Source organism: Arvicola amphibius, chromosome 5 (assembly GCF_903992535.2).
Source record: "Arvicola amphibius chromosome 5, mArvAmp1.2, whole genome shotgun sequence".
In the NCBI taxonomy this organism is placed as follows: domain Eukaryota; kingdom Metazoa; phylum Chordata; class Mammalia; order Rodentia; family Cricetidae; genus Arvicola; species Arvicola amphibius.
Window position 1 is genome coordinate 84254617 of NC_052051.1, and position 26164 is coordinate 84280780.

The window sequence follows — 26164 nt, forward strand, 5'->3', positions numbered from 1 at the left end:
GCCACTTCACTTCTCCCGGTTTCGGTTTGTAAATAGCTCCGTGCTGGAGGAATGTGCCCTGTCCGTCTATAACCTGTATCCAGGGAGGCTTGGGCCTGAGGGGCCTTGCAGATGCTTAAAGCCTGAGGTTCGAGGATCGCAGGCAGCCTTTGGTCCGAGTAGGTGGATTCTGGTGGGCCCAGCTCTGGGCACTCAGACCTGTGGTCACTGAGGTAATGCAGCTGGGCTGGAGGCGCGGCTGCAGAACTTGATGACCGGGCCAGATGGCGCTTATTTATAACTGGGCCTCCACGGCCAGGGCAGCTGCCATGTTGCCAACTCAGCACTCAGACCCAGTGCACGAACTGTGAAGGCCAGGCTGGTCCGACCCACAGCCACTTAGCCTGAGCCTCAGGGTCAGGGGACTCCAAAGTTCCTTCAGCTGAGACTGGTCTCTTGTGATTGGCAAATCTTGGGATTAGAAGGGAGCTTCCTGTGGAGTACACATCTCACAGCATCCTAGACCAACGAGGTCTACCTAACTTGGTCCACAAACGCGCCAGGGTCCAGGGGGTTGGGCCTCAGCCTTCTGGAAGCTTTGTTCTTCTCTGCAAGGCCACACTAAGCAGAGTCATCCCCTTCTGTTCTCGAAATACCAGCTCATGAGCAAAGCAAACAGCTTCGGGAAGAGGCGATGTCAACCTCAAGGCGTGCCCCTAATGGCAACACCCATCTCACTCTGGCAAGCAGGCTGACAGCTAGGGACAGAAGTGGGTCTCCTCCAAGGCTCCTGGGTCACTTCATGTGGGCCTCCATCCCTTTGGGAGATGGGAACCCTGCAAATGACTGCCAACCTTCTAAGGAAGGGTGTTGGGGTGTCAGATCCTTTCCCCGTGTCCTTCTGATCAACTAGATACCCACTATTGTTCCTCTGTTCATTGACACCAGGACTGGTCCTGATGGGTCCCACCTGGTGGCTTTCCCTCTTCCTGTCTCGGCAGTTTCCCTTTCTGCCAAGGTCTATGCCAAGTCCCACCTCTGGGGGGCTCAGCTTCAGTGCTGTCCCCAGAGTTGTGGCTCTTGGAATGTGAACCTCAGCGATGTTAGAACTAGGGCCTATGCGGGCTAGGAAGTTTACATCATGGCTGCCATGACACTCCACAAAACCAGAAACCAAGGGCTGGATCATGGAAGAGACTTGGAGCGGCGTTTAGAGAGAGTAAGACACAAGAACCACGTGCCCTCACTGCCAGCCTGGCTCCGTCACCCCAGGTGCTGACCAGAGTCATATGCCTGACTTTCCCCCTTTTGACAGGGTTGTGGTAAGCCAAGACTAGGTGTCAGTGTGGGCATGGCACTCACTGCTAGATCTTTAGTTGAGGGTGCTAGGCCCCTCAGTCCTTCTGGGCAGGGTCAGCGTGCCCAGCCTGGAGCCGCCCTGGCTGCAGCTGCCCCCTATTTCCACATCGGCAGCAGCAAGGCCGGTGCCTGAGAAAACAGGAAGCGCCCGGCCACCACAGGAAGCATGTGTGCACTGCCTCCCCACCCCCTGCCCATTGCAAAACGCCAACAGCTCCATTACCACAGGCACCACACGGGGCTGGGAGAAACGCTCCTGCCACCAGGCCCGCGGAGGAGCAGACAGACCCTGGCTCGCAAGAGCAGGGCCCACTGGGATCTAAGGGAGCCTAGAATTTTCTGGGCCCTCAGATCTCAGGTCATTTTTTTCTTCAAGGTTCTTGACCCACTACACAAACTGGACTGAGCCAGGCATTCTGTGGCTGCCCTTAAGTCAGAATATGGGGTCAGGGGTTACAGAGAAGCCATGTCTCCAATATCGTATTTACCACTTGAAGACACCTGGCCTTCAGACCCTGACCGAGACCTTTATAGCCTCTGAGCCTGCCATCTCTAGCACCCCAGGAAGCCTGTTGTTGTGGAACTGTTTTACCCTCCTTTGCCCAGCTTGGGGTAGCCTGCCTGTGGAGGATCAGAGCCCCTCCCATCCTACCCTGTCTGCCCGACTCACCTCTCACTCCTGGTCCCCAGGCCCTGCCCTTGGAAAGAGATGGTAGTCCAGTAAGGCTGAGGCCCAGGGCCTGTGGAGGCCTGTGTTCCTCCAACCCCGGGGAACAGCAAGGAAAAGAGAAGAGAGCAGAGCATTTCATGGCTATAATAAATCAAAGGGGGAAGTCAGAGCCGGAGAAATAACAAACTTCCCTAGCCTGGCACGGGGACCTGCCAGGCAGCAGCGCGGGGCACCCCGTAACCTTCCCTCCTTCCTTCTGCCTTCTCCAGCCAGCGCCCAGATCTCTTCTGCAGCCTAGGCTCCTCTCCTGCCCAGAGCCTCCTCCCCGGTATCTACCCACCAAACCTCCTCACTGCTCTCTGGGACTGGGCACCCCTGACCAGGAAACTCAGGTCCTGATTGCCTCCTAGGAGGCACAGAAAACCCCGGTCTGTGTGCCAGTCCTGGAAAGTGGATGTCAGAGTGCATAGCAAAAGGGCACGAGGATGATGTCAGAACAGCAGCCTCAGGGCACAGAGGGAGAGAGAGCCTCTGAGACTGAACGAGATCCGTGGGGCAGGATGGACAACTGTCTGTGAGAGACGATGGCTGAAGCAGGGAGTAGAGGCCAAGATGGCCCTGCACCGTGACAGCAGGCCAGGCCTTTACCTTGTCCTTGCTCTTTTCCCAACCCCCAACTGCCACAGGATGGAACCGTGGTGTGTCTCCCTGAATTGCCCACTTAGGGAAAAGACTGAAAGAGTGCCCCTTCCATGTTAATAAGGATGAAGCCAGGCAGTGGTGGCGCACACCTTTAATCCCAGCACTCGGGAGGCAGAGGTAGGCAAATCTCTGAGTTCAAGGGCAGCCTGGTCTACAGAGGAGTTCTAGTGATACAAAGAGAAACCTGCCTCAAAAACCAAAAAAAAAAAAAAAAAAAAAGGATGAAAACTTGTATTATGGACTTGTAATATGAGAAATTTCATAATTATTTTCTAGTTTTGGGGTGTCCACGATCAGGAGTCTTTCCTTCTGCTCCACCTCCACTCTTGGGGTACAGGTGAGGAAGGGGTGCAGACGCCTCTGCTGACGACCTTATGATGTGGTAAACTCTTGCTTTCTCCAGTTCTCCGCTCTCACTATGAGCCCCAGCGTCACAGTGACATCTGGACAGCTGCCATCTTGGAGCGCCTGGGGACAGTGGCAGAGACTGACATTCTTTGGTGCCTCAGTTTCCTCCACACGGGAACAAGATCACACCAGTTCACTGGCAGCCTTGCTGGGCAGTGAGCGCTGGTGGAGAGCAGGCTGTCTGTAGAGCCAGGCAATAGACCCAGGAGCGTGTGCCCTGTGAATTCCCCTCCCTGAGCCACAGATCCCGAATCTGAAAAAGAAGGAATGCTTACTTTTAAGCTGCAAGCTTTGCAAACAAGGTTTGGAATGGGGCCTCTGGTGATCCTGTGGCCAGTACCGTACCACAGTCTCCTTCCTGCCTCCTCCAGAAATCCCCACTTCCTCCCCAACACCTGACTGACTTAGGTGAGAACCTGGACTCTCCATTCTTCTCTGAGCACCCCAGGGCCCCTGGCCTTGCTTTGACCTTTCCTGGTCTGGGAGAATGCCATAATGGGGCTTCTCAGTCCTCAACCAAGGGGCTCCCCCTTGGGAACAGAGACCTCTGTTCAGCTTCTGCTGTGGGGGACCCCCGTTTCTGCTGGCACTTCTTGCCCACCATGCCTGTTTAGATGGTCTGTGGCATTCAGCAGTCCATTTGCTCATTAACATCTTAGTACTTGCAGTTGTGGGATTAGCTCCATTTTAAAGGCGAGAAAACTGAGGCCCAGAGCAGAGGAGTGACTGAAAGCAGGTGACCCAACCTGCAAAAGGGAGCTAGCTGAGCCCTTGAGCCCACCAGCCCAGGATAAATTTGTTTTGTTTAGAACCCCACCACTGCCGGGCCAGGGGTCATCCCTTCCCGGATCTCTGCTTTGGTGCTATCCTGATCCTGCCTGGAAGAGGCCAGAGTTGGGGAAACTCTCTCAGGTTTCTGTAAGAACAGAGATCACAAAATCCAAAATGAGAATTGAACATAGTGATATATGCATGTAATCCCAGCGATTGGGAGGTGGAGACGAAAAATCAGAAATTCAAGGTCATCTTAAAGTACACAGCAAGTTCCAGACCAGCCTGGGGTGCGTGAAACTCTTTATTAAAAACAAACGAACAGGGGCAGCAAGATGGCTTATTTGGTAAAGGTGCTTGCCACCAATCCTGACAACCTGAGGCCAGTCCCCAGGACTCCCGTGGTGGAATGAGAGAGCAGATGCCTGTCCTTTGATAGCCACATGTTCATCATGGTATGTTCTTGTGCGAGCACACACCCCCGTGCACACACAGGCTCTCAAGGTAGTGATAACAACTTAAAAAACAGAATATGAGGCCGGGCATTGCTGATGCACACCTTTAATCCCAGCACTCAGGAGGCAGAGGCAGGAGGATCTCTGAGTTAGAGGCCAGCCTGGTCTACAGAGCAGGTTCCAAGACAACCCAGGGCTACACGGAGAAACCTTGTCTCGAAAAACCAAAAAAACAACAAAACCAAAACCAGAACCAGAATGTGGAGATGTGGAGCAGCCCCTCCATGCAGAACCAGAGTGTGGAGATGTGGAGCAGCCCCTCCATGCAGAACCAGAGTGTGGAGATGTGGAGCAGCCCCTCCATGCAGAACCAGAGTGTGGAGATGTGGAGCAGCCCCTCCATGCAGAACCAGAATGTGGAGATGTGGAGCAGCCCCTTCATGCAGAACCAGAGTGTGGAGATGTGGAGCAGCCCTCCATGCAGAACCAGAGTGTGGAGATATGGAGCAGCCCCTCCATGCAGAGGCCCCTTTACCTCCTTGGACTTGCAGCAGAGGAAACAGTAGCATGGACTCCAGAACCACAGGTCCTAAACCTTCTTGGTGCTGCAACCCTCAGTGACGTTCCTCGCGCTGAGGTGACCCCAACCATAAAATGGTTCCATTGCTACTTCGGAAGTGTAATGTTGTTACTACCGTGAATTGTAATGTAAATACCTGTTTTCCAGATGGTCTGGGCGACCTCTGTGAAAGGGTCCTCTGACCCACAAGGGGGTCGCGACCCACAGGTTGGGAACTGCTACCCTATAGGTGACCCCAGGGGCCTGTAAGTGTTGTTTCTGTTGTAAGTTGGTGCTGTTTCATGGGTTTGTATGTTTTGCCTGCACGTGTGTTTGTGCGCCACGTGTACCGCATCCCCCTGGAACTGTAGTTATATTCTGTTGTAAACTGCCGAGTGGTACTGAAGCTTCTAGAACTCGGGTTCTCGGCAAGAGCCTCCGTCTGTTTCTGAGATGGGATCTGTCTATGTAGCTCTGGCTGGCCTTTAATTCAAGCTGTAGACCAGACTGACCTAAAAGTTAGATCTGCTGAGTCCTGGGATTAGAGAACCGTGACTCCACACCTGGCCTCATTTCTGTGAGTAAGAGCGGTCCCTGAGGAAGTAACTCGACCCTACAGTTGGGAGACACAGGAGAAACGTGCCTAACCTGTCCTGGAAATGTCCAACCTGACTTCACTGGTATCCAACAAAAGTCCTCTTTCCTAGCTCCCTCAGCTTCAGAACAGCGTCGGTCCGGCAGGGGTTAGCTACTCCCAGCTGGCCTGCAAGGAGGCAGGGGAAGCTCCTCCCCTTCATCCCACTGCCTGCCTGGGCCCTGAAGCTCTTGTACAACTCCAGTTAGGTTGCCTTTCACAGAGGAACCCCAAAGGGCCTTCCTTCTCTCCTTGGAATTGTTCCCACCTGCCCTCGGGGCTGGGCACGCTAAGTGACAGGGTGGAGTTTGAAGGCGTGGACCTTCAGGCCCGTGGCTGCCTATCCTCATATTGTGCTGCTCTTGACATTCGCTAGGCTTAGGGACCACTGTCTGGACATAAAAGGGATTTGGTGCAGCTACAGCAACGTCCCTCCTGCCTCTGTCACCCCTGCAGAGTTCTCCTCCCTGGCCTCCCGCCCAGTTGCCTGTGTGGGTGGTCTCTGCGAAGAGGCACGTAAGCCCCGCTAGGCATTTCAGGGAGTACTGCCTAGGGAAACCGGACTTGACCGTCTTTCCTAGTTTGTACCCCTTTAGCCCTAGGAAGGGAGTCTGCATTCTGTATTTACGGCTTTGTAATCTTCCTCACACTTTACCCAAAACTGTAAAAACCTGAGGTTCCACAAAGCCTAAAATCTGCTTGCTTTGAGTTTGGTAAACCCTTTTCCCCTCCATACATTGGGGACCAATGAAGCCTGACAGCCAGGAAGGTGTGGCAAGGCCAGCAAGGGCTTCGGGGTACATCGGGCCCCCAAATGAAGGAAACCCTCAGAGAGCGTCCAAGTCAACCTCTTCCATCCCACAGTGCTATGGGGGAAGTGAGCTTATTTCTGTGCTTTCCCGCTGAGACGGCCGAGGTGGGGCGGCCTTGCCGTCGCTGTCTCTTGTTATTTGTCCAGAGGCGAGGGAGCAGGATAGGCCCCATCCCCCACCGCTCCCTTGGGTGGGTCCGGCTCTGGGGCAGGTGGGGTCTCCTTCACTCCACCGAGGCTCCACCCGGGTGGTAAAGGGTGCGGGGGTGGAACCAGCTGCGTCCCCGCACGGTCTCGCCGCAGGACCGACCCCGGCCTTATCTGCGCCGGCAGCTTCCGCCCCCCGCGCCCCGCCCCCCTCGAAGCGCCCGACCCCAGGGCCCTGGGGAGTCGGAGCCGCGGCGCTGCTGCCCAGCGGAGCGGAGAGCGCCGTCCCCCAGCTGGGCGGCGGAAGTGATCACCCCCTAGCGGGGACCCTCCCTGCCATCCTGCCCGACCCAAGCCCACGGGGGCTCCCCAAACCAGACTGCCTTCACCCCCAATGGGAGGGTCCTCCAAAGTCCTGGGGGACAAGGGAGCTGGAAGGGTCGTCAGAGTAATAGGGATTCTGACGGGCACAGCCCTCCCCGGCACACACACACTCGCGCGCACACTCACGCACACTCATTCCCGCCCAGTGGTGGAGGGAAGAGAAAGGTGGAGACACCTGAGAGAAAGTGAACAGAGAACCACAGACTAACGCTGTGTGCTGTGTGCCTGCAGGGAGCACACGCCCCAGAAATCCATACAGCACCCCTGCACACGGTCAGAAAAGAACCAAGAATCCAACAGAGAGACAGCCACAAAAGCAGAAATACAGCCCACCATTAATCCCAGCACTCAGGAGGCAGAGGCCCGCCTGGTCTACAGAGCGAGTTCCAAGACAGGGCTACACAGAGAAACCCTGTGGGGGTGGGGAGGGAGGAAACACATACATTGTCCAGCAAACATTTAAGGACAAGGAGAGAAATGCTAAGGAAGACCACTGTGAAACGTTATTTTACTTGACCTAGCCTATGGGGCACGGTGACTCGGATAATCCCTGCACTCCCCAGCTGAGGCAGGACAGCCTCGAATTCGAGGCTTGGGTAGGCTACACTGAGTTCTAGCTAATCTGGATTACAAAATGAGACTGTTTGGACAAACAGCAACAAACAAATAAACAAACCAATAAATAAATAAAAATAAACAAACCAGTCTGTCACGCCTGACAGACTCAAGACCTTGGAAAGAGGTGGGGCATCAGAATGGCCCTGATACTGTCAGACAGAGCCCAGCCCAAACAGCTCCCAGGGAAAACCACGGCCTTCCCACACAGATCTGAGCTTAGCTGAGTCACAAGCCAGCCATCTTTGAAGTCCAGAAGCTAGCCTGTGCTCCAAGTCCATATTCCCAGGCACACACTACCAGTCGCGATGTCAGAACAACCAAGTGCCATCGACAAGAGAATGGCTAAATCAAGTTCAGTGGATTCATTCACAGAAGTAGCACTGAGTTCAAGGCAGTATGTGAATGACCCAAAACTGCACAGAATATCATCAATGACTCGGCCACAGTGCAATGAAAACAGTTTCCAGAGACAGATGCCGGGTCACATCTTCGTAAATAGCAACGCTGGTTCCTCCTTACCCTAGAGGTTATCCACTCAAAGGACTCCATTGGATGTTGAAAAACTATTAGAACTCAGAAAATGGGGTTAGTTAAAAGGTATCAAAGGAATAGATCAATCACCCCTGACTCCAGCTCCAGGGGACCCCGTGTTCCCTGCCTCCTCCGGTGTCTGCATGCACGTGATGTACATGAACACACAGACATTCAAAAACATGATTAAAAAATAATACTGGAGACAGGCGGTGGTGGCACACACCTTTTTTTTTTAAAAAAAAATTTATTTATTATGTATATAGTGTTCTAGGCACCAGATCTCATTGTAGATGGGTATGAGCCATCATGTGGTTGCTGGGAATTGAACTCAGGACCTCCGGAATAGCAGTCAGTTCTCTTTAACCTCTGAGCCATCTCTCCAGCCCAGTGGCACACACCTTTAATCCCAGCACTCGGGAGGCAGAGGCAGGTGGATCTCTGTGAGTGCAAGACCAGCCTGGTCTACAGAGCTAGTTCCAGGACTGGCTCCATAGCTACTGAGAAACCCTGTCTCAATAATAATAATAATAATAATAATCATTTTTCTTCCTGTTTTCTACCAATGGCATTCAAACAATGTAAAAGATCCATTTAAGCTCTCTCCTCTAGCCCGGCAAGATGCCCAAAGGAAAGAAGGCCAAGGGAAAGAAGGTCCCCCCCCCCCCCCCCCCCCCGCGCCGTAACGAAGAAGCCAGAGGCAAAGAAGGTGGTGAATCCTTTGTTTGAGAAGAGGCCTAAGAACATTGGGATTGGGCAGGACATCCAGCCTGAGAGAGATCTCACAGGCTTCGTCAAATGGTCCCGCTACATCAGGCTGCAGCGGCAGAGGGCCATCCTCTACAAGCAGCTCAAAGTTCCTCCTGCCATTAACCAGTTCACCCAGGCCCTGGACTGGCAAACAGCTACCCAGTTGCTTAAACTTGCCCACAAGTACAGGCCAGAGACCAAGCAGGAGAAGACGCAAAGGCTGCTGGCCCGTGCTGAGAAGAAAGCTGCTGGCAAAGGGGATGGCCCAACTAAGAGACCACCTGTCCTTCGAGCGGGCGTCAATACAGTCACCGCCTTGGTAGAGAACAAGAAGGCTCAGCTGGTGGTGATTGCCCACGACATAGACCCCATTGAGCTGGTGGTCTTCCTGCCTGCCATGTGTTGGAAGATGGGGGTCCCCTACTGCATCATTAAGGGAAAGACCAGGCTGGGGCGGCTGGTCCATAGGAAGATGTGCACCACTGTTGCCTTCACATGGGAAGACATGTTGTTCACTCAGAAGACGGGTTAACTTGGTGCTCTGGCCAAACTGGTGGAAGCTATTAGGACCAACTACAATGACAGATAGGATGAGATTCACCGCCACTGGGGAGGCAACGTTCTGGGTTCAAATCTGTGGCTCGAATTGCCAAGCTGGAAAAGGCAAAGGCCAAAGAACTCGCCACTAAACTGGGTTAAATGTACTGCTGAGTTTTCTGTACATAAATATAATTACAAAACTTAAAAAAAAGATCCATTTAAAATATTCTCCCAAATGGGACTGGAGAGAAGGCTCAGCAGTTAGAGTGATTGCTGCTCTTGCAGAGGCTGTGGGTTTGGATGCCACACCTATAACAGGTGGTTCACTTCTCACTCTAGTTACAGGGGCATCCGATGCCCTCTGACTTCCTTGGGCATCATGTACATAGACTCACACAGGTACACATGCACATGCATGAATTTAATAATTGTGCAGAGCTCATATGAAAACAACTGTGAAACTATCTAAATAATGAAAAGAAACCTTAGGGGGGCTGGAGAGATGGCTCAGTAGTTAAGAGCACTGGCTGCAGAGGACCTGGATTCAATTCCCAGCACACACATGGCAGCTCACAACTGTCTGTAACTCCAGCTATACCCTCATACAGACATATATGAAGGCAAACTCCCAATGTGTATTAAATAAATAAATCTTTAAAAAAGAAAAGAAAGAAAACTTAAAATAGTTTCTTTTCCTTATAAGGAAACATTAAATCAAACAACATTGTCTAAGCATACATATATATTAAAAACTTTGTAAAAAGAAAGCGCTGAGGGGTCTGAGGAAGGATTATATTCCAAATTTGCCTGGAATTAAAGGTGAGATCTTGATCAGGGAGAGAGAGATTGTTCAGTGGCAGAATGTTGCCTGGTATGCAGAAGACCCAGCGCCCAAAACAAAACAAAACACCACCGAAGTGTTAAGCCTCACAAAATTCTGGTTACTTCAAGAAGGCAGAAGGAAAAAAAGAAGAAGAAAAAGGCAGTAGACAGAGACAAGATTTGGTTTTACATCTGAAAATAAATGTAAATAAACACAGAAATTAAAGAAGACCTTGAAAGAGCCAAGGTGACTTGCATTGAAGTGTAATGATTTCACCTTAATAATTAGCACACCTGGGCAGGAAATGGGGCGAGGCATTACTATATATATTTATATTCATACAGGCAAAACTTGTCTTTTCTAGAAGTCTGAATTAGCAGAATTGGAGCCCGTGAGTATAAAGGACTCTACCCCAAATGCTCAGCACTGAGACTCTCCAGGATGGGTGCGTTAGGAAGGCTCCCGGAAGAGGAAGCCTTAGACACAGGCCGAATTTTGTTGTTTTGCTTTTTGAGACAGTCTCACCGTGTAGCCTGGCACTCACTATGAAGACCAGGCTGGCCTCAAACTCACACAAATCTGCCTGCCTCTGCCTCCTGAGTGCCAGGATTAAAGGTCACATGGATAGTCAGGCTGGATTCTCACAGACAGAGATGGTATCAGGGCAAAGTGGAGGTTTCAGCATGGCAAAGGAGAGGGCTGGCCTCCTTGTGGAATAGTTGCTGAGTGTGGAAGAAAGCAGAGCCCTGCAGCCACCAGCACCGTGCGTGTGGCTCAGGACTAGGAGAAGAGAGCCTCAGCGGACACCTTGGTGAGCCACATTTCACCTGCAACCCAGAGCAATGATGTTCCACAACATGTTGCTGCCTGACTGCTGACCCACAGAGAAGGCCCATGATGAGGAGGATGCCTTCCTCTCTGGAGCCCACACTCTGGAAGCACTTAGCCCCAATCTGCGTCTGTAGCCTTGGTATCAGGTGGCCAAGGCACCAGGCCAGGGTGACTCCACCACCACTCCAATGAGGAACATGCTTCTGAGTTCCAAGGGCAGAGGCCTGGCTGGCTGCCACATGCTTGGGTAGTGGTGTGCAGGTAGAACCAAGGTTCTGAAAGGACAACCCCACCTTGTCTCTATTTTTCTTTGCATATACACAAGGCATATAAAACTATGTATACAGCAGATATTGTTATCTAACTGTGGGGCTGGAGTGAGGGCTCAGAGATCAGACAGTTGGCTGCTCTTCCAGAGCTCAGTTCCCAGCCTCTCCACAGCCTCTAACTCTGGCTCTAGGGAACTCAACCCCACTCTTCAGGCACCTGCACACAGGCCCCCAGCACCACACACACAAATCAATCTAACCCTTCCATAAACCTTCCCGTTGTTAGGTGTGTGTGTGAGTTCCCACAACAATCCAGAACAGGATGAGCGTGGAGGTGCAAACCTGCCACCCCAGAATCCAGAAAAGTTCCAGAGTGAAAGGCAAGCCTCAGCTACATGGTCAACCCAAGGCTAGCCTCATCTACAGGATACTCTCTCTAAAACTCCAATGAAACAAAGCACCCCAAACCACTCGCTCCTTTGTAGCTGAGGAAACTGGGGCATGGGGAGTTCAGTCATTTGTCCCAGGAAGTCTGCAACCAGATTTTTTTTTTTAAAAAGGATCTCACTGTGTGTCACTTTCTGGTCTCAAACTCAGAGACCTGCCTGCCTCTGTACAATCATATAAAAAATTTTAAAGAAATGTCTTTTATTTTTTCTTCTCCATTTATATGATTTCTTAAGAATTTGTAACTTCCTAATATGTGAGTAATCATTCATACTCGTTTTTTTTTGTTTTGTTTTGTTTTGTTTTTGAGACAAGGTCTTGCTATTTTTTGATCCTGACTGTCCTAGAACTCACTCTATAGACCAGGCTGGCCTCAAACTCAGAGATCCACCTGCCTCTGCCTCCCAAGTGCCAGGATTAAGAGGGTGCATCACCACACCAGGCCTCATACCCCTTTAAAAAAAAAGTCAGGATCTCACTATGTAGCCCTGGTCATCCTGGAGCTCACTGTGTAGACCAGACTGGCCTTGACCTCAAAGAGACCTGCCTGCCGCCCGCTGGAGTGCTGGAGTCACAGGTGTGCTGGGATCACAGGTGTGCTGGGATTATAGAAGTGCTGGGACCACAGGTGTGCTGGGTCACAGGTGTGCTGGGGTCACAGGTGTGCTGGGTCACAAGTGTGTTGGGATCACAGGTGTGCTGGGATCACAGGTGTGCTGGGGTCACAGGTGTGCTGGGGTCACAGGTGTGCTGGGTCACAAGTGTGCTGGGGTCACAGGCGTGCGCCACAACCATTTTTACTCACTCTTCTACATTTTTACTCACTACTCCTACACAGAGATGCAGAGACCTAACATCTCTAACTGCACATATACTAATGAATTTTCTTTTTGTCATTATTTGAAGATAGCAAATTGCAGCAAATAAGCCCCACGCCCTCACTTCTCTTGCTTTTTACCTGGAAGCCCCAGGCCGAATTGTTTAGCATTTCCGGCTTTGCGGTGCTCCGGTGACACCAGGGTTGGTTGCTGCAGGCTAAGCAGACATTCTGCTACTAAGGTGCACATCATGGGCCCACAGCACCTTTAAAGGTTATCTATGTTTTTAATTTTTATTTTATGTGTATGAATGTTTTACCTGCATGTATGTGAACCACATGTGCCTGAGGAGACCAGAAGAGGGTGCCGGGTCTCCAGAAACAGGAATCACAGATGGTTATGTGTGGGAGCCACCATGGGGGGCTGGGCTACAAGCCTGGGTCCTGTGCAGGAGCAGCCAGTGCTCTGTTTAAAATTTGTTTACTTTTATTTTATGTGCATTGGTGTTTTGCCTGATGTCTGAAGGTAGCAGATCTCCTAAAACTTGAGTTACAAACAGTTGTGAGCTACCATGTGGGTGGTGGGAACCGAACCCAGGTCCTCTGGAAGAGCATGAGTGCTCCTAACCACTGAGCCACCTCTCCAGGCTCTAGCCCATTTTTGTAATTGACATTTAACAAGTGTTCGTATTTGTGGGATGGCATGATCCTTCAATATGTGCTTACAATAAACAGTTACCAGACAGGTCAATTAGCATTTCTACCTTCTGAAACTGCTATCATTTTTTTTTTTTTTTTTTTTTTTTTGCTTTAAAGCCTACCAACTCAGCTGGGCGGTGGTAGCGCACACCTTTAATCCCAGCACTCAGGAGGCAGAGGCAGGCAGATCTTTGTGAGTTCAAGGCCAGCCTAGTCTACAAGAGCTAGTTCCAGGACGGGCTCCAAAGCTACAGAGAAAACCCTGTCTCAACAAAAACAAAAACAAAAAACTTACCAACTCTTCTACTTCTCTATAAGATATCTAACAAGTGGGCCACTGAGATGACTCAGGGTTAAAGAGGCTGCCTCCAATCCTGATAGCCCGGTTCAATCCCCCAGCACCCACAGGTGGAAGGGAGAGAACTGACCACAGGCTGCCTCTGGCTCCCGTCACAGTGCTTTGGCATATGAGTGCCCTCAATACTCAAAATAATGGTTTGTGGTGGTGGTGGTGTGCTTTCTTGAGACAGGGTTCTCTGTGTAGCCCCTGGCTGTCCTGGAACTCTTTTTGTAGACCAGGCTGGCCTCAATCTCAGAGATCTGCCTACTTCTTCCTCCCAAGTGCTGGGAATTAAAGGTGTGTATCACCACACCTAATTTAGAGCAAAGTAAAAAAATTATAAAATAGGGGGGCTGGAGAGATGGCTCAGAGGTTAAGAGCACGGATTGTTCTTCCAGAGGTCCTGAGTTCAATTCCCAGCAACCACATGGTGGCTCACAACCATCTGTAATGAGATCTGGTGCCCTCTTCTGGCCTGCAGGCATACATGCAGACAGAACACTGTAAACAAGTAAATAAATCTTAAAAAAAAATTATAAAATAGCCAGGTGGTGGCCAGCCTGGTCTACAAAGTGAGTTCTAGCGGGGCTACTCAGAGAAACCCTGTCTTGAAAAAACAATAATAATAATAATAATAACAATAACAATAGTAATAAGCTGGGTATGGTGCATGGTGGTGTGTGCCCTGAGTCTCAATTATGCTGGAGGAAAGATGAAGTTAGTCATGAATTAGAGCCGGTTTTGATTACCTATGCAGACCCTGTGTAAGAACCTAGCTAGGCATGGTAACACATGCCTTAGTCCAGATCTAGGGAGGTTGTGAGCCAACCATGTGGGTGCAGGAACTGAACCTCAGTCCTCTACAGGAGAACTCAGGGTCTTAACTGTGAGCTTCCTCACCAGACTCCCCAACAAGCTTGCCTTTATGTAGGTTCTAGGACTTGAACTTAGCTAAGTCTTGGTGCTTATGCAGCAAGTAATCTTAACTTTGAGCCACCTCCTTAGCCCCAAATCAACCTTTTTTATTTGTTTTTGTTTTTTTGAAACAGGGTTTTTCTCTGTGTAACAGCCCTGGCTGTGCTGGAACTACCTCTGTAGACCAGGCTGGCCTTGAACTCACAGAGATGCACCTGCCTCTGCCTCTCCAAGTGCTAGGATTAGTGGAGCGTGGCACCTGGCTCAAGATCAACTTTAATATATATATATATATACATATACATATATGCATATATATAATGTATATACATATACAGATATGTGTCTATATCTACACACTTAAGTGGAGGAGGGATGGATCTGGAGGAATGGAAGGTGGCGGGAAGGGACTGAGAGGAGAGGAAGGAGGGGAAACTATATTTGGGATGCAATATATGAGAGAAGAATTAAAAGTTTAATCCCAGCACTGGAGAGGCAGATGCAGGCAAAACTGAGTTTAAGGAAACCTCAATCTCTACACGGTGAGTCCCAGGCCAGCCAGGGCTACACAGTGAGACTCTGTCTTGAAAAATTGGAGACAGTTACACTATACAGCCTTAGCTTGCCTAGAACCCATTGTGTAGACCAGGCCGGCCCTGTGCCTGAGTGCATGTTTGTGCACCGCAAGTATGAAGAGCACATGGAGATCAGACAAGGGCACCCACCCCCTGGAGCTGGAGGTACAGCGGGGGGGGGGGGTGAGCCATTATCTGAACTGACTCAGCTTCGTCTTTGGAAACTGAACTCAGGTCCTCTGGAAGAACAATCACAATCTCTCAGCCACCCAAGATCAAGTGTTTAAATGCCTGTATCAAAGCCAGTGTTTCAAACAATGGATCTTCTCACCTGACCACCCTGTTCTGTCTCCAGCTCCACGTGCTTGCTTCTTTAATTTCATGAGGTTCTGTTGGTGGACATTCCAGACCAGCTGAGAAGAGAGCACATAACAAGTGGTATTTCTAGCTGGGTCTTGCTAGTGCCCATCCTGGGTGGCCAGGGTCTAGAGTCATGAAGCTGACAGTGTTATTGTGAAATCATTTGCATATTGTGAGGTGCTTACATAAGATGGCATGATTTGCATACAGGAGGAGACATCTTTAAGTCCAGTGTGGCCTTCACTAGACATCTTCTCCTTGTGGCAAAGAACCTGATTGGGCATTCTGTTTCAGAACTTCCATAAGGGCCCAGAAGCACATCCTGGGAGACGTATGGGGCTGGTGAGGAAAGCCAGACAGGAAGCTTTTGAAGGAGCGGTAGCTAGAAAGCACAAATGTTAGAGTGTACCAGCTGGGAGTGGTGGCCTAGGCCTGGCGTGGTGATGCTCCCTCTTAATCCCAGCACTTGGGAAGTGGAGGAGGCCAGCTGATCTACCAAGTGAGTTCTAGGAACAGCAGCGTACACAGAGAACCCGTTTTGGTGGGGAAAAAGAGTATAGTGTTGGGGGTGTATCTGATAAAATGCTGGTCCAGCAATGCATCCATCAGGTGTAGGAGTGCACACCTACAATCAGGAGGTTCAGATACTCTAGTCAGCAAGTTCAAGGATGGTCTAGGATGAGACCTTATATCACAACATATCAATAAATAAACCATGAGTGTGGCACAGTCTTTAATCCCGGCACTGAGAAGGAAGAGGTAGGTAGATCCTGTGAGTTCAAGGCCAGCTTCATCTAGTTCCAGGAAAAGCCAGGGCTACACAGGAGAGTACCAGTCTCAAAATAAACCAATAAACAATGAAGAAACATATATGCAACACACACACACACAATAGGTGAGGGCATCAGCTGCATTGTGTGAGTTCAGTCGCCCTCAGAGCACCCAGAAAGAAAAAGTGGCCAGCCACAGATGTAGAGAGCTACTATAGGAGGTGAAGGCTAATGAAAACCAGAGACCCTCACTCCGTCACAGTCTGCCCAAGGGAGCACTTGGCTGAATGTTCTTCTGCTCCGGTTGCTGGCTAATTCCTAGAAAAGGATGCAAAGGGGATTTTAGGCCACATTTGTACTGTGTTCAGGCTTAGAAATGAGGTGGTTATCACAGGCCCTAGGTACATCCAGTTGAATTCTGGGTCTGCCATTTGTGTGGCTGCCATAAAGCAACACAACAGTCAGTACACATCTGATAAAAATAAGGAACTGCCGGGCGGTGGTGGCGCACGCCTTTAATCCCAGCACTAGGGAGGCAGGCGGATCTCTGTGAGTTCGAGGCCAGCCTGGTCTACAAGAGCTAGTTCCAGGACTGGCTCCAGGACAGGCTCCAAAGCGCTACTGTCTCGAAAAAAACAAACACGAGGAATTGGTGAGATAACCCTAATTACTGAGTGGTACATAGTGGGGTGTTCAGTAAAAAGCTACACTAAATCAGAGAACTACAGTAATTGTTGTCATTACTTGCTCCAGTAGAGGTCAGGCCCAGCTTGTGCAGGGTTAAGAGAACACAAAACCCTTTGTGCCAGTTTGGAATTCCAGGACACAGGGTCTAGAAACATTATTGGACCTCAAAGGGTACTGTCCTGGAGACAGTGGCCTGAGGTTCCAAAGTGAAAAAACCAAGCATAAAATAATTCGATGAGTAAGAATAAAATTCCCTCTTCTGAGGTACCGGGGCCAGGCCCCTCCTTGTGGCAGGCACTTCCCCTTTCCCTAGCTCATGAGGAGCCACAGCCGCTCTATCCCGGGACGGACCGGTCTGGCGGCCACGCGCGCCCTCGTGTGGCCGCTGCTGGGACTGCATTCCCACGAAGGTCCCCACGGCTGCTGCCACTCACCTAGCTAAGCCTGACTGAAGCGGTGCCCGCGGTCTACCCACGTTCCGTCCTGCCTCTCACGCAGCCCCGTAATCCGGCCCGAGCGGAAGTGCACTGACCGCGCGGGTCCCCCATGGCTAACAAGCGGAAGCGCCCCCCCGCCGCCGCTCCGTCTAGCCCCCCGCCAGCCGGGCGCGTCGGTTCCGGACTGTCCCGTTGACGTGGCTGCACTCCGGGGGGTGGCTCCGTGCCGGGGGCCTAGTGGCGGGGCCCGGGCGAGGCAGAGCCCGGGGCGGGGCGCGAGCCTGCAGCTGGATGGCCGGGGCCGCCCGAGCGCTGCAGCTGCCGCCCGCCGCCACCTCTGCCACCGCTGCCACGCACGGTGAGTCGCTGGACCTCAGGGCCCAGCGGTCCGGGGTGGGATGGACCGTGTCGATTCCCAAACCAGAGTCTAGGAGTGGAACTTGCCTGCTTTCGAGTCTCCTTACTGCTGTCGTCCCACACTCCTGCCCCTCATCTCTCTCGGCTGCCCCGCTTCTCTCCTCCACCAGATACTCTCTGGCTCACTTTTTGACTCTCCTTTCTCTTTGCCTACTCCGCGCTCTCCATACCCCGTACTTCCAAGCCTGTGATCCCCGTCGCCTCTGCATGACCCGCCAAGAACTTGACTGGCTGTGGCCTGCCTTGGTACCAGTGAAGCTTCGCTTCCCCCCCGGGTCTCACTAATTAAGGCCTGAAGATCCCAGATACAGGGCTTCCTACTCACCAGCAAGAGGGAGGAAACTGAGGCAGTTCAAGGTCACAGTCAGTACAGACTGGGGCAGACCACATTTAAACTTTCCAGACTGAACTTCTTGCTTGGTTGGACTCACATCCCCATCCGGTGATCTGTCTGCAGAACACACATTCCTTCTGGGAGTGCTTCAGGCCTCCTCGGCACATGGCTGATGTTCTCTCCTCCGTGCCATCAACTACCGGCATTATCAGCGCATCTCATACTCTGTGAGGGAGGCATTACCCAGATCCATTCCCTGATCAAAATCAGTTAGCCACAAGTCATGGCCTGTGCTCCTGCATCTATGAGGCATCTGTTCTCTTCTGCTCCACTGTCTCTTGGTACCCAAGAGATCATTTAGGGGGAAGAGGTTTTGGACCACTGCTCAGTTTCTCCACCTGTGCTCCTCAGTGCCACCCCGTCAAGCTCATTGCTGGCCTTAGACCCTGGAGTGTTTTCACAGGCACATCCTGGCAGCCAAGCCTCTCCTGGCAGCTAGAGACACACCCAGCAGGGATGGGCCCTCCGGTGGCTGAAGGAGCCCAGGCAGTGCCTCACCCAGTCATTAGGGAAAGTTTAGCCTCAGGCGGACACATTGACACACAGGCTGGAGCCAGCTCAGAAGGAAAAAAATGTGCGGTTCTTGGGAGAAGTGTAGAGGAGCAGAACCCCTTTGCTGTGTTCACCCACCCTTGGGAGCAGCAGGAGGGTTGATTTGAGCCATTTGAGCTGGGAGGAGATGCTGCACCTCCTGAGTAGGTATTGGTCTGAGGATGCAGCTCACATAGCATCGTTGTGTTTTCCAACAGCTGGCATGCCTGGATGTCCCTACCCTGGCTATGGGTATGGCAGGCCAGAAGGTCCTCTTCCTCACTGTCCTTAGCCTGGAGCTCTTGAGACGGGGCTGGAGGATTCTCAGCCAGCCCTCCGGAGCCTGGGGGCTGCAGCTGCCTGTCCGCTGGATAGTAAAGAAAGCGAGTCCTTGGGGTACTTTGCTGAGTGGGGAGCGACTGGACACCTGGATCTGCTCCCTCCTGGGGCTCCCTCATGGTTGGACTCAGTGGGTTTTCCCTTGTTGGTCATTCCCCTGGAGATGGGGACCATGTTACACTCAGAAGGTGAGTGGCTCTTCAGTGGCCCTGAGAATCTGCTCGAAGGGAAGGAACATACTGCTTGCTCTTAGAAAAAATGCTGAGTCTCATGTACCAGGTACACTGTGTCTGGGGTGGAGAGCAGTGTCACCTTGGTTCTGTGGGAAGATGTATACAATTCATTTGTTCATTCATTTATGCATCTGTTTCTACTTCATTCAGCAAACATTTCCCAGACTTGGTATAAGAATGGCTGGAAGTATGGCTGCCACATTACACCGGGCTCAAATCCTGGCTCTGCACCCACCATCTAAGTAGAACATGGCAACCACTTAATCTCACTCCGCCTTAGTCTGCCAGACTTTAAGGCTAGTAGATCGAGCATGGAGTTCAGGAGTAGAATTAGTGCCTCACATGTCCCCAGCACCTATCACCTGCCATGAGAGCAGGTACTGTTACTGACTTGTGAGTTTTAGATGAGCACTTGGGGGATGTGCCTGGTGCAGGAGGGAAGGCATTTACAGGCTCAGGTTGAACCCCGAGTACAGAGGTGAGCAAGTGCTGCCTGCCCCTCAGGTTTGGTTAGTGTCTAAAGGCTAGGGAATGTAGCATAGCTGCTGTTGGACTTGCCTGGTACACAGGAGTCAGTCCCCAGCACTGAATTACAGCTGGACGTGTAGCTCTTACTGAAAATCCCAGAACTTGGTGAAGGCAGAAGACTCCGAAGTTCAAGATTATCTTTATTTAGCTACATAACAGGCAGAAGTCAACCTGGGCTATTTGTAAACCCTTTCTCAAAGTATAAAAAAGAAATGTAGGGGCTTGGAGAGATGGCTCAGCTATTAAGAGCACACACATTTTACTCTTCCAGAGGATTCAGATTCAATTCCTAGCATGCATGTCAGGCAGTTCACACTGTCTGTAACTATATTTCCAGCAGGATCCTCTGGGCTTGGCAGGGCACCTGCATTCATAAACATGCATATAATTAAAAAAAAAAGAATAAATCATTTAAAAAAAGTAAAAGAGGGCTCATGGAAGGGGCTCATGGGTAAGGTGCTTGCCCTACAAGCCTGTCAAAACTGACTTCATTCCTGAAACCCATGTAAAGGAGGAAGGAGAGGAACAACTACAAAGTTGTCCTCTGTGCACCCAGGTGGTTGCACACTCACACACATCACACACACACAACAATAATAAACGAATAAGCAGAGTGACTGCCTTTTGCCATCTGCCATGCTCCTGATGGTGTTGCTACCACCTGTGACCAAGCCTTCCTGGAACCTGTCGTGGCCTATGCAAGGTGTCCTGCAGACAACCCGGGGGATGGGGTAGCTCTGTGCAGAATGCTCACTTGGTATTGTGAGGCTTTGGCAGGGTCAGTGCAGGATGCACTGGAGTATTGGCTACATTCGACAAGTGGGAAGCATTTGATTTCTGGCTAACTTGGAAAACAGCAGGTGTCCCCTGGGGTCATCCACCACCAGCGGCATCTATCTGCGAGGTCAGGAGCACTTCCAAATCTGGACATGCAAGTAGTAAAGTCCCTAAGTTTCTGTCAGTTTTTCCTCAGGTGGCACTAGCTGAGGCGAGATATTCCCACTGAATGAACGTTTGCTTTATGCTGTGTTGTTTAATTCTGATCCAATTTGTACATGGGGGAAACCGAGTCTCAAGAAGTTATCTTCCAGCAGATGGATTAGAGAGCTGGAACTTGCCAGGGCCCAAGCCCATCTTTTTATTTATTTTATTTTGGTTTTTCGAGACAGGGTTTCTCTGTGCTTTTGGAGCCTGTTCTGGAACTAGCTCTTGTAGACCAGGCTGGTCTCGAACTCACAGAGATCCGCTTGCCTCTGCTGCCCGAGTGCTGGGGATTAAGGCGTGCGCCAACCATCCGCCCGGCCCCAAGCCCATCTTTTAAGCAATAAACTCAGTATCAGTTGAGTTCAAAGTGGTTCCTCAGATCTTATGTTCCTGTTGAGCACTCTGTGGGGGAAGAGCTACCCAGAAAGGCAGTAGTCTTTGGAAATCCAGCCTTTGGGTGTGCTAGGAGGAGCACAAGCTCAGCCAGGGCCTCCGTCTGCTTTACAGCTGGAGCCTGGCGTCTGAAGCAGCTGCTCAGTTTTGCCTTGGGTGGACCTCTTGGGGCAATGTGTTTCTTCTGCACCTGCTGCCAGAGGCATGGGCCTACACCTGTCGCTTTCGTATCAGCCCCGGTGAGTGAAACACAGGGCCGGATAGGAGGGCAGAACCCTGCCCATGCCCAGGCTGGCCTAGGCCCTGCTGGCTCTACAGAGAGGGCCATGGGAGGGATGTGGGAAGAGAGATTCAGAAAACCTTGTCTAAGAGGGAAGGTCGAATTCCAATGCCCTGGCTTCTTTTGGGAGCTGCTTGTTCAGTAGGTGCCCCTCCCAAACCTTCCTGGACTAGCCCTGATCTAGGCCCCATTCCCAATGACTCCCTTCTAGCCACTGGCTTGGCATGGCCTGTTAGTGCTCCCCCTTCAGGTGGTGAAGGGCAGAGTCTGCAGCAGCAGCAACAGCTGGGGCTATGGGTCATTGCTGGCTTCCTGACCTTTCTGGCATTGGAGAAGATGTTCCTGAATAGCAAGGAGAAGGAGGGCCCCAGCCAGGTAAGCCACAAGACCCAGAGCCCGGATATGTCAGTTTTGGGTTTTTTTGTTTGTTTGTTTGTTTGGTTGGTTTTTTTGTTTTTTGTTTTGTTTTCTGCTTCTAAAGTAAATAAAGTAAAATAAATATCCAGGGCCTGAGTATCTCCTGGCTCTTCCCTGAGAGCTGCAGTAGGGTGGGCCAACTTTAGGGAACTCCCAAGAATGGCAGTGCCAGCCTCTGAAGTAGCTTGACCTCATAGATGGATAACGGCAGACTGTGGGGCTGAGGTCTGATGATGGATCAGCAAAGTCTAGCTAGATCAAGGAGATATTCTGTCTCTTATCCCCGTCTTTCTGTCTGCCTGTCTGAGTGGGGGGACATCTAATGTCACCTCTCTCTCCTTCTTCTGGCCGTAGGCCCCCAGCAAAGACCCCACTGCTGCCGCGCTCAATGGAGGCCACTGTCTGGCCCAGCCGGCTGCAGAGCCCGGCCTGAGAGCCGTGGTCCGGAACCTCAAAGTGAGTGGCCCATGAGGGCCCCCCTCCTGCAGCTGCAGAGCTGAATGGCCAGCTCAGCTCTGCCTGCCTGGCTCAGCACGGCTTTCTCTCCCTTCACCCAGGTCAGCGGCTATCTCAACCTGCTGGCCAACACTATTGACAACTTCACTCATGGGCTGGCTGTGGCCACCAGCTTCCTTGTGAGCAAAAAGGTAAGGGGTGGGGCGAGTAGAGCTCTGGCATCTGGTGGAAATGATACTAATATGTACCAATTTGATCAACCTCCAAAAGAAAGTCTCTGCTTCTTGCTTTTACTAACGGTATCCCTCTGCTGGATGCTGCTATAGCCTCTCCCTTATCTCCCTTCACCTTTATTGTCCTCAAAGATTGTTATGTGCATGTCTGCGCAGTGTCACACGTTTGTGTGCTCTTGGAGGCCAAAAGATCCCCAAGCTGGAATTGGATCCTCTGTAGCTAGAGTTATAGCAGTGGTGAGCAACCTAATGTGGGTGCTGTGAACTCAGGTCCTCTGGAAGAGCAGTGAGCACCTCTGCCGCACCCTTTGTTCCTTTCCGCCAGCACTCCCTAGGATGCCTCTGTCAAGTACCTACTGCTAGATGCTTGTCCCTTCGCCTACCATCTGTCATCTGTGCCCTGGCTCCACTGGTCTGTCCGCCCCAACACTAGGTAGTCACCGTGTCCTCTTCCTCCCAAACTCATCCGTCAGACCTCAGTTGAACTGTGCTTCTAAGAGGCACTTGCCACCCCACCCCCAGTTAGGCACCTGTCTATATTCCTCCTCATAGCACTGCTCCAGATGGAGCCACGCAGGTGCTTGTCTTGTACCGTCTCTACCAGGCACAGCCAACCTGCAGCTTAGGGGTGGCACTGTCCCCGTGTGCTGTGAATGCAGCCCAGCATGTCTGCAGTGAGGCTGTCAGTGCTGGGGGCAGGCTCTCTGTCTCCTCCAGTCACTGCTCTTTCCTGTAGCTAGTGTCCCGCCCAGCGCAGACTCAAAGCAGAGCACTTGTTTGTAGAGAGACTGGGTATGGGGAAGCCTAGTTACCCAGCAGAGGCATCAGACTCAGACTCCCATCTCTGCAGATTGGGCTTCTAACCACCATGGCCATCCTCCTGCATGAGATCCCCCATGAGGTAAGTGCCCAGAGGGTGGCCCCAAAGCCAAGATCCCAAGGTTTCCATGCTCAGCATGGGTGTAGCGCTTGGCCAGGGATTTGGGGTGGGCCCTGCCCACAGGAGTGGTCTGGAAGAGGGGCACCGCTTCATTAGGCACTGGCCCAGGGGCAAGGTAGACAGGACGCTGGGTGTTCATGTGCTCAGGCTCTGGGTGAACATCTATCTGGGCCTTTCCTCAGGTGGGTGACTTTGCTATCCTGCTCCGAGCTGGCTTTGACCGATGGACTGCAGCCAAGCTACAGTTCTCTACAGCCCTGGGAGGCCTTCTGGGGGCCTGCTTTGCCATCTGCACACAGTCCCCCAAAGGAGTAGGTATGAGAGTGGTCATGTTCAGTAGAGACATGGTCATGTTCAGCCAGACAGTGCCACTGCCCCGCTGCTCCTGGGCTCGTGTCCCTGGTCTCCCCTGCAGGAGGGTAGGGTACATACAGCCCCCTGGGCTTACCACCAGCTCATCGTTCCCTACAGGGGAGACAGTGGTCTGGACCCTGCCCTTTACCTCTGGAGGCTTTCTCTATATTGCCCTGGTCAATGTGTTGCCCGACCTCTTAGAAGAAAATGACCCGTGGTGAGTGATCTCCTGGGACGGCCACTGATGGGGCTCAGGAGGAACTACTGCCTTTGTCCACCCTGTCCTGCTCCTAAGTCTCCCCTCTCCCAACAGGCACTCCCTGCAGCAGGTGCTGCTGCTTTGCTCCGGCATTGTGGTGATGGTGCTGCTTTCATTCTTCGTTGAGTAACCATTCCTGACATCCCACTCTGCATAGCAGGCAATAGAGAACCAACTTGTTCTGTGACTTTGTGTGTGAGGCAGAGGGTGAATGCTAGAACCAGCCTCGCACTGGACAGAGGTTGTGTGCACACAGCCAGACACCCGTGTGCAGAGCCTGGCCACCCCACTGTCAGCACAGCAAGGAATGGCAGCGCTGGTGCTGGCACAGGCCCCTCAGTTCTTCCAAGAGTCCGGGGCTACAGAGAACCCAGAATTGTCCCTCCTGGGCCTCTAACTCAAGACTAATTAAAGCTCTGCTCATATATCCAGGTCCCAAGCACCTTAGAGGCAGAGGCTGCACAGCTCTTTGCTGTCCATTTTCCCAGCCCTTCCCATACCACCTCTACAGCCAAAAAAAGGGGAGGTTGGTGCTTTGCAGCCCCAGCCCCACTCAGCATGGAGCAAGGCAGCCTCTCCAGGATCTCCTTCTAGAGGCTGCCACCCTGACCAGCTCATGCTTCCCCAGCAAATGCTGTCAAAGAGCAGTCTGCAAGGCACCAAATAATCCTCAGGCTAGCAGTCTCCCAGTGCAGCTCCAAATGCTCCTGCCAGCACATGGTTCAGCAGACATGCCCCGGGGAAGGGAGAATGAGCCTTGCTGCCCTTCCCTGCTCAGGCCCCTTGTCCTTTGGGTTGAGTAAGGTGGGGGTGGTGAGGGCTCCACATTGTCAGTGCTCAGGAATGTGAACTGGGAGAATGCTGAAGCCATAATCCCCAACTATTTCCCTTGGCTGACATCCAGGTGCTCAGCTGGCCCACTCAACAGCCAGACTTCAGCCCTGCTGTCGCAGTGTTAGAGAAGTGGCCACTGAAGAGTCTGAATGATTCCGTAGCAGTTACGCTGTGGTTCATCTTTGTCTGTAAATACCTGTTCTATTAGATGTAAATAAATATCACCTAGACTGTCCCACATACTAGGGCGGTCAAGCAGAGCTCTGCTCAGTGCTCTGGCAGATCCGACCTTGCTGTGCATCTCTGAAAGCTTCCTGTTTCCCCGCCCAGTTCCACTGGTAACCCTTCCGCCCAGGAATGCTGAGCCTTCGTCACCATCACCTCATCTTATGGACCTATAAAGCTAAGAATATTTATTCCCTGACCCCCCCTTAGTAATTCTTATCAAGGGATCAGGACCATGAAGTCATCTCCAGCTTTGACTTCAGTGGAATTATAGTTCATTTAAGAGAGTTGTGTGACATCACACTGTAATCTCAGCATCCAGGAACGGTAGCAGAAGTATCGGGAGTTAAAAGGCCAGCCTAGGCTACATGAAACCACCATTTTGGAAAACAAAGGGGGAAAAAAAGGAAGGCATAGGAAGAGCATTGGATATGGTAATACATGAGGTAGAACATTGAATTCCAGGCCAGCTTGGGCTGCATAAGACCACCCACTTCCCAAATACCGGCAGGAGGAAAAAGGGTCTTTACCGGGCTCCCTTCCTGACTGCACCACCACCATGACACAGCAAGGGGCCCTGCTTCTCCATCCAACCCACTTTCCTCTCTAAGCCACCAAGCAGCCTTCAGCAGCCCCCTGGGTGGGATAAGTCAGTCATCTGTGCTGAGTCTAGTGCAAGCAGGTGGCACACCCAATCAGCCACCTCCTTAGCTGGGAATGCCCAGTTGTCAGTGCTCCAGCATCACATCCGTCAGAGATCTGGTCTACCTGGCTGACTTCCAGGGACCTCTGGACAGAAAGGTCCAAGCCCGTGGTCGTCCTCTCAGCAAGAGCTGTGGTGTGCAGCCCAGCTGGGACCTCTGGACAGAAAGGTCCAAGCCCGTGGTCGTCCTCTCAGCAAGAGCTGTGGTGTGCAGCCCAGCTGGGAGGCTGATGGCAATGTCACTGCTCACCACTGCACTCAGCCCGAGGGTTAGAGGCTCTGCTGTACTGAGGAAGCCAGGTGATGGTGGAGCCGGCACCATGGCCGAGAACATTCTCTGGTTAGAAAGGAGGAGG

At 51.8% G+C, this 26164-nt stretch overlaps 1 protein-coding gene and 1 pseudogene across 1 annotated transcript; both read left to right on the top strand.

The window, feature by feature from the left end:
• Nucleotides 1-8649: 8649 nt before the first annotated feature.
• LOC119815438 lies at nt 8650-9477 on the top strand (annotated as a pseudogene).
• A 9376-nt stretch (nt 9478-18853) lies between these two features.
• Slc39a13 (solute carrier family 39 member 13) lies at nt 18854-25168 on the top strand. The gene is given in 15 exon segments (XM_038331823.1): nt 18854-18877; nt 18879-18944; nt 18947-19021; nt 19023-19076; nt 19078-19103; nt 19105-19157; nt 21222-21274; nt 21277-21346; nt 21638-21762; nt 22159-22260; nt 22362-22451; nt 23344-23394; nt 23616-23748; nt 23905-24004; nt 24101-25168. Coding segments are annotated over 15 exon segments (1098 nt in total). The 3' UTR covers nt 24177-25168.
• The last annotated feature ends 996 nt before the right edge of the window (nt 25169-26164 follow it).